This window comes from Aphis gossypii, unplaced genomic scaffold (genome assembly GCF_020184175.1).
Source record: "Aphis gossypii isolate Hap1 unplaced genomic scaffold, ASM2018417v2 Contig00734, whole genome shotgun sequence".
Taxonomy (NCBI): Eukaryota; Metazoa; Arthropoda; class Insecta; order Hemiptera; family Aphididae; genus Aphis; species Aphis gossypii.
The window spans coordinates 39,204-47,726 of NW_026083256.1; the positions used below are offsets into that span (position 1 = coordinate 39,204).

The following is an 8,523-nucleotide window of genomic DNA, read 5'->3' on the forward strand; positions in this document are numbered from 1 at the left end:
AGGTACAAATTACAATTTTACAATTATTACTAATTACAGTTAGTGTATAGTACTGATAATATGATGTTGTAGAATTGTAGATATTAGTTAATAAAGTGGTATAATTTTGTAACGTGCCATGTGCAAGCAGTAGAATGATGTAGTATCGGATAGGTTTTGTGTTTTTTATTGAAAAATATTCTAAGTCCAAATGACAAAACTATTGATCTGGGTGACTTGAAGGTGCTCGCTCTAACTCTGATGGATCACGTCTAAAATGTGCCTAATCTGGGCCCCCTTATATATCATCCAGGGACTCCCGCGGTACCTTCAGGTCCCTGTTGGTCATCTGCACGTGCATCCGCTTCTACCCACGCCTTGCGTCATCCGCGTGACGCCGTACGTCAATTATATGCTTATAATATTCTACCGGGTGAGTGATTCCGCACCTAGTATATTCTACCGGGTGGTAATCACGTATTCATAATATGTTACCGGATAGCAATCATATAGTCTTTATGATTATTTGTCATTATCTCCTAGCGGGTAGAAAGCATACGGGCGATGATGCTTTTGATTGGTTTTACCATTTGTTTTTAGGTTCGGTCCTAGTTTATTATACTCGATCATTACTTGCTTGGCTGCTCACCCCTAACATAACTATAAGGATGTCCGTTATGCCCCCAATGTTTAGGTTATTGTTGGCTATGGTATGTAGTAATTTATATATTACATTTAATATAATTATTCTAATTATAATAAATAAAATATAAAATAAAAATAATTAAATAAAAATAATGATAAAGTTATTCCGTCGTTGTCATCGCGGTCGCCGTTCGTCGCACGCTATCGTCGTCACCCACGTCTGCAGCTAGCACAGCCCCCCGGGTGCTTCGACAACTGGTGCTCGTACAGTTTCCTGTCATTGCAGCACACCAATCCGCACAAGTCATAAGAGTACGGCCGCTCGCCCGTGTGCGAGCGCAGGTGCCTGACCTGGTTAACCTGATGTCTGAACGACAAGCCGCACACGCCGCACGGGTACGGCCGCTCACCTGTGTGCCGCCGAATGTGCACCGTCACCGAATACTTGGTGGTAAACCTCATCTCGCACTCCGGGCCACGAGTACCGCTTGTGCGCGTGCTTTACCTGGTGGTTCATCAGACCATGCTTTCTCGCAAACGACTTCTCGCACGAGTTGCATTGATGACGTAGGGCGTTTTCTTCGTCGTTCTTCCTTTCGGCGTACATCGTCGTTGTCGTAACACGTCCTGCAAAAATATTATTATTACCATATACCGCGTGCAAGACAGTGATTATGTGTACCTATTGTCGTAGGTTTAATATCGGATTATTTTTGTCTTCATCTAGAGAAAATCAGGCGTGGTTTTTGGGAAAATATATTGTTTTTTCTTCTTCCTTAATTGTGATGACTAGGTACGTCCACTTCTCGACGCCGTTATCCCACTAGGTACGCGACAACTTGCGTCTCTCTGGTGGGGATTCGAACCCCGGATTCCCGCGGCGAGGATACTTCCGCTATACTATACCAGGTACGCCTTGGTATTTACTTTATTTTTTACAGAAAATGACGAAGTCGTCGAAAGCGGATAAAAATAAATTACCATATAGGTAATGCACTAAATTATTATTATTGCTCGATATTTAATATATGTACATAACCATATCTTCAATACAATGTATTGAAACTTTGATACATTTTGATACATGTTAATTAAACCATCGGAGAAAAACAATATAACATACACCTATTAAGAAAATTATTAGTATATACATTTAAAATCTATTCCCAAATTATTTTACGACAACAATTATTTAGATGCTTGAAACAGTGACTTTCGTCTCTCTGACGCTTACGCTGTAGACTATTAAATATGCAATCTGTATTTTTAGTTCTCTTATAAGAGTAAATTATTATTTTGGTAAATAAAAAACAATGCGCAACTAGGTGAAACACGATTGTGAACGATCACTGTACAACAAGAGAAATTATTTTGCACCCAAAAAAATGACACGACTCATGTTAAAATTTAGTGAAGTGTTGTCAAGTTGTGCAACGTAGTCTACTGATCCCAACGATGATTATATGTTTTATGATAGGTTTATCATTCAGATGTCTTGTGAACATCGACTAAATCTAGTTTAAGATATATAGACAATAGACACGTAATTATAATAAAAGTATAAAAGTAATATAGTATTAATACTAATACAAATACAAAAGTACGAAAAAAAGTTAAAAATTCAATTTCAAAAAATCAAGCGCTCAATATAAACATTTAAATTTATATTTTTTTCGCTATGTAATAACTGTATACTAAAATGTAATACGCTCAGAGTTCCACATTATCGAAGTATTATTTGTAAAATTGTCAAAATGTGTAATTTTTGGGGGTCCGCATTAATAAACAATAATCGTTCGTAGTCGTATTTTTAAAAAAAGTCACCCTGAAGAACCGTCCGGAGAAACTGTCTTACAAAAAGATCAAAATTAACAATAGCAATGACAAGATATTAGATGTATTTTTTTATGACAAAGCGACCCGCAACTGCAATAACCAGAAAGCATTTTCAATAACTGCGTAGAACGTAGTTACCCCGCCCTACTGCACCCGACCATAACAACTATACTAGATACGACACAGGTAATAAAAACCCAAAGTGCGTCTGTTAAAATATTGCATACATATATGACCTTAATTTATTAATTTTCTTTCCAATTACTTTAAAATTATAATATAGACAATGAAGTATAATTACCTACTGATGAGTATACCTATTATATCTATCTAAAATAAAAATAAAAATAAAACTTACCTATATTAATATATTGTTCTTTGATGTAAAAATTTTAATAAATTAATTTTTCTTCCTTTTTCAGCAACCGAATGCTTACCGCACGCCACTGTATTATGCGTATGGTTATAAACAAGTCAATTCTTAATATAATATTTTATTTTATCAATGTTAAATTTGTTTATTAGTAAGATATATATCTTATAATATGTTAGTGGTTTTCCATTAAACATATTTTATTTATATTAAAATTGTCTATTAAATATGTATTTAATACTATAAAATACGTTATGATAGATTTATAATCAAGTTAATTTTTAATTTAACTCGTCAATTCTACAAACTACTCTTTAATATGTAGGATTATGTTTTTAATTTAAGTAATATAAATAAAATAATATTGTATTAAAGCATATTCTTACCGTTCCGTGTATAGTGTATAATAGTGTTTGATAGTACAAAAAAAAACTAAACACAAAATATAAGGTAGAAAAAATGAATAAAAATATTACCTACCTGTGTCATAACTGGTATAGTAAATAAGAAGGGCTCCGTGCAAGAACAAGATAATTCCGTTTCGAAACCCAAAGCGCGTCTGTTAAAATATTGCATACCTATATGACCTTAATTTATTAATTTTCTTACCAATAACTTTATAATTATAAAATAGACAATGAAGTATAATTACGATGAGTATACCTATTATACCCATCTAAAATAAATATAAAACTTATGTTAAATAGCTCATTGATATAATGGATATAATTATTTAATTTTTCTTCCTTTTGGAACGGCCGAATGCGTACCGCACGTCAATGTATAATGCATATGGTTATGAACAAGTCAATTTTTAATATAATATTTGTATTAAAGCATATTCTTACCGTTCCGTGTATAGTGTATAACAGTGTTTGATAGTACAAAAAAAAACTAAACACAAAATATACGGCACGAAAAATGAATAAAAATATTAAAAGAAAAAAAACTGTCAGTATAGTAAGTGAAATAAAAATATTGTAACTGCTAGGGTCTACCTCCTAAACGTGTGTTACTCGAAATGAATTTGATTTTCGAACAAGTACGGTGGAAAGGTCCGGCTACCCCTTCCATTCAATTATTGTTGTCAATAAACAACTGTGGCATTGCTAAATCTTATCCAATCAAAGGCAAGTGGTTGACACAATAGAATAATAGTTCTGAGAACTCGCCAACTCCGACATCTGTTTAAAATACAATGTATTTTTTTCGCTGTTTTATAGCATAATCTAACATCTACCTTTTAGGAAATCAACTAAAATAATGAACCAACAAAAAAAATAAAATAAAATATTATAATAAAATGATTATTAATAATTAACTATTCAAATTATATACAAATGCCAATTATTTAATTGTTTTAATGATTTTAAATTTTTATCCCTCTTAACATATTTTAAACTACAATGAATGAAAAATACTAGTGATTTTAACAAAAATATAGATTAAATTAATAGTATCATTGCTAATATTCAGTCAACAAAATGCGTATTAATACTAAGATGAAATATTTGTTAAAATAAGAATTGATCAATTATTTTATTTATTAATTTTGTTTTAAGTTTAACTAATATTTCATCTTAGTATCAATAATATACCTATTTGATCTGCTTTTTGTTAAAATAATTTAGAATTTTGTTAATTTTATCATTATTAATTTAACGCATATATATATATTGTTGAATTAACAAAATTAAAATTATTTCAGCAAAATGGTTATTATTAAACTAAAATATACTTAATATACTTAATTATACCTACCTTGCTATTATCACAACCAATCATTTTACCATACGCTACTTGATTACATAAGCAATAAAGACGTTTATCTGAATCATTAATCGTTGCCACTACATCAGTTTTTTTTCGTTTAGAATTTCTGAAAAATAATTATTATTGAAATGTAAAAAAAATCAAGTTAAGTTGAATGACCGTAAATATCAATGGAATAATAATATCAATTGATTTTTTTCTCTACTCGAAATATAATTGTAAAGTATATTATTAAAGTTGGATAATATTACTAACAATTTATATTTTAATACTTGCATTGAATGTTTTTTAGCTCGTTTTTTTTGTACTATCTGTGGGCCGATTCTTGAAATCATACGACTAATTCTCGCATGCGACAAAAGTCATACATTTTATCGACTGTGACTAATGTTTATCGCATGCGACATACAATTGGTATTCTTGAATTGAAATCGATAAGATTTTATCACTTATGGAATGCGATAAAGTTTATCAAATGAACCACTATGGTGACAACACAAATCTAGATTTTAACCTCAAACAAACTGGAAAATTCTATTAATTATTATTTTATTCCTTTATCACTGAATGTTATCAATGATAAATTAAATTTATAAAATCAAAAACTTTGGTTGTTATTTGTTACCTACCATCTTTAAATGTTTTAAAATTTACATTTATTTGTTTGTTAATTTGTTATAAGTAAATAATAATACTATCTAATACTCATAATGTCTAGAATAAGACCAACTCATAACCAAATGAAGTTTTTGGTTGATCAGATGGCCAATGATCCGCAATTGTGTTCGAGTAAATTTACTAAAACATTCACACATAAGATCGCCCAACAGAGATGGGAAAATATTGCTATTCAATTAAACTAAAATTTTAAACTTATAGTTTTAGAAGTTATTTATTTTACCAGAAGGTTACACATTTTATTTTGTTTTTTGTTATTGTTAATAATAAAGATTTATACGAGTAGCATATATGAGTAGCATATTTATTTCACCGTACAATTATTATAATGTAAAATATTTACATAAGTACAGTAAATAGTTCCTTTAATAATTACCTACCTGTAGTATCCTTTGTAAAGTTGGAGAGGAGAAAACAATTAAAACAAGTAGGGTTTTCTTAATAATACCTGTTAGTACTGTTAAGTTTATTATTTTATCTTCATCGGCAAATTGCACAAAATCGATAAGTTTGAATATTTATTCATACTTAATAAGTACATAATATAGACTTTTATCTATACTTTATATATTTAAAATTGAATTTTAAAAATAACATAAATCGATACACCGTGACGGTTATCCCATAAAGGACTCAATTTCGAGGGACTGTGCTTAGGTGACACTTCAATTAGTATTAAGTAACACTATGTATAGGTACGGCAGATTATCTTCTGATAGGACATTAAGACAAGATAGTTATAATAATACTATATTTAATAAACATTTCTTTGTGATAAATATCTTATTACATTATTTCTTTGTTGTCTTCCTAGACTTAAATCTATGTTTCTGTTGTTAAAATCAGCCAAGTTATCTTCATTTTCTATCATACCCAAATCATCAAGCCCTTGGATATCAGATTCATCAATCAGCTCAATGTTGTTTGTGATACACATATTGTGCAACACTATACAAGCATTTATAATAGAAGATGCTTTCTCTGGTTTGTAGTGTAAGGTCCTATCTTTTAACAAGCATCTAAAAAATTAATAAATATATTTGTCAAAATTAGGTGAAAAAATAAATTTTAAAAAATCTTACCTAAATCGCATTTTTAAAACTCCATTGCATCGTTCAATTACGCTCCTAGTTGACATTTGCCTTTTATTATAAAATGCCTCGGCTTCAGTGGTAGGATTTGATATTGGTGTTAGTAGCCATTGACGCAAAGGGTATCCAGAATCACCTGATAATATATTATTAAGTTAATAACAATACACTAAATTATATTAATTAATATAATACTTAATATAATATAATACTTATCAGTTATCACTTATGAGAAATTTGTTTTACCTAATAAATAAAAATCATTATAATTGCGTCTGTGCAATTCTTGCAATATTGGTAACACAGAACTGTTATTCCATACATGAATATCGTGAGTACTGCCCGGGAATAGTGCGTTTACATTCAATATCTTTAACTTAGAATCACAAATCTAAAGAATAAATTAATAATATATAATTATAGGTAATATAAGCATTATAATGAATATCTTTATTTATTTGAATGGTTTATGAACATATTTTCATAAAGCCATGCGTATTACATACCAATTGGACATTGATTGAATGATATCCTTTGCGGTTTACATATATATACTCAGGATGCTGGTTTTCATCCAAGTTTAAATTTGATGAAGGAGGTACAATTGCTACGTGCGTACAGTCAATACAGCCAATAACGCCAGGAAATCCTGTATCTCTGTAAAAACTAGATAGGTAGTACAAAATTATTAAAAATATCCTCGAATTTGCCAAATTAAAAAAAAAAAAAAAATTAATTACCCATTACGGATTTCAGTAAGTTCATTAACATTTTTTGGAAATTTAACCCATAGGTTAAATATTTCGGGTTGATTAAGTGCAGCCACAACCTCACTTATGCAACGGGATACTGTTGGTTGTGATAGATCCATAAATCGGCTGTTACCAATAGGGGACTGATATGATCCCGTAGCCAAAAAATTCAAAGTTACAAAAATCTAAATAATAAATAAATCATATTTATAGCAATATATAATAATAAAAAATTAACTGAAATCAGGAAAAACATAAAACAAAATCGCCTTCAAGTAGAATAATGAATATGTACTTACTTTAGTACCGTAACACGGGGAAACTTTGTACCATTTTTTAGCATTTTTAAACTTTCGGGCTAAATTTAGGTAGGTTTCACTTAAGAAAAAAAAAAAAATAAATATGTACATAAATGTGTGGGTCTAGACAAGCCTTTTGCAGAATCTAATTTTTAATTTTCTAAGTTTTTAAGTATAAAACATTTATGAAAAAAATTGGGCTAATGTTTCCCGGCAATGGGGTAACTTTAGCCCGCCTCCAAATTTCCTTATATATTCCCGTTCTCATTTATTTGGGCTAATGTTAGCCTATGCAGAGTTAATCAGCAAGTTCTTGAGATGAAATTAAACCAATTTTTACGGTAAAACAAGCTAAAATAACGAGTAGAACAGCATTTTAAGGAATAACAAAATTTATTATCTTTGAAAATACATGTAGTTATGTAGTAATTACAAATAAAAATGATTCTTTAGTAATAAATATAAAAAATAAAGATAAAAGGTTATCAGACAAATTCTTCGAGTTCTGGTACTCTAAAAAAATTGCGTTTACATAATTTCGGTGGTTGAATTTTGCGGTTTATGTCGCACCACTCGTAGTCAATACAATCTTTTTTTTCTGGCCACTTCCACTGTTTTGAAAACTTCTCCATACAGTCTACTTTGGCGCCTTTATCGAATACTGATGTAATACGACCAGGAAAGTTTTTTTTTTCAAATGTTACAATTACAAAATCGCCAACGTTGTAATTTGAAGCTTGTTCTTCTTCTTTAGCCTCGGTGACAGCACTATCAAGGTTATCAACATCCACGCTGTCACTATCAAGATCAAGATCAACATCATCGATGTCACTTAAAAAAATTTCTTTACCGTCTGTATCTGATTCGCTCGAGAAAGACAACGCAGCTTGCTTTTTCTTCTTTTTTGGTCTAGGTGTTTCATTTGAAGGTCCTGGGTTTTCGTGTGATTTTCGAAATTCTTCAATTGAAATACTGTCACCGGGTGAAACTTGTAATTTCTTTTTTCTTTGTTTCGTACCGACACCAATATAATCTTCTCGTTCTTTTTGAATGCGGTTCAGAAATGCATTGTCAATCAAATCTAGTCCTAACATCTG

The 8,523-nt window shown here is 30.3% G+C and overlaps 1 protein-coding gene across 1 annotated transcript; it reads right to left on the reverse strand.

Moving 5' to 3' along the window:
- Positions 1-6,050: 6,050 nt before the first annotated feature.
- On the reverse strand, positions 6,051-7,246 carry LOC126555175 (putative nuclease HARBI1; the record flags this gene model as incomplete). The annotated part of the gene is made up of 5 exons (XM_050210133.1): positions 7,116-7,246; positions 6,882-7,041; positions 6,622-6,766; positions 6,367-6,511; positions 6,051-6,303 (listed from the first exon to the last, which is right to left on the reverse strand). Coding segments are annotated over exons 1-5 (834 nt in total), but the record flags the coding sequence as incomplete, so codon positions are not given.
- Positions 7,247-8,523: the final 1,277 nt, after the last annotated feature.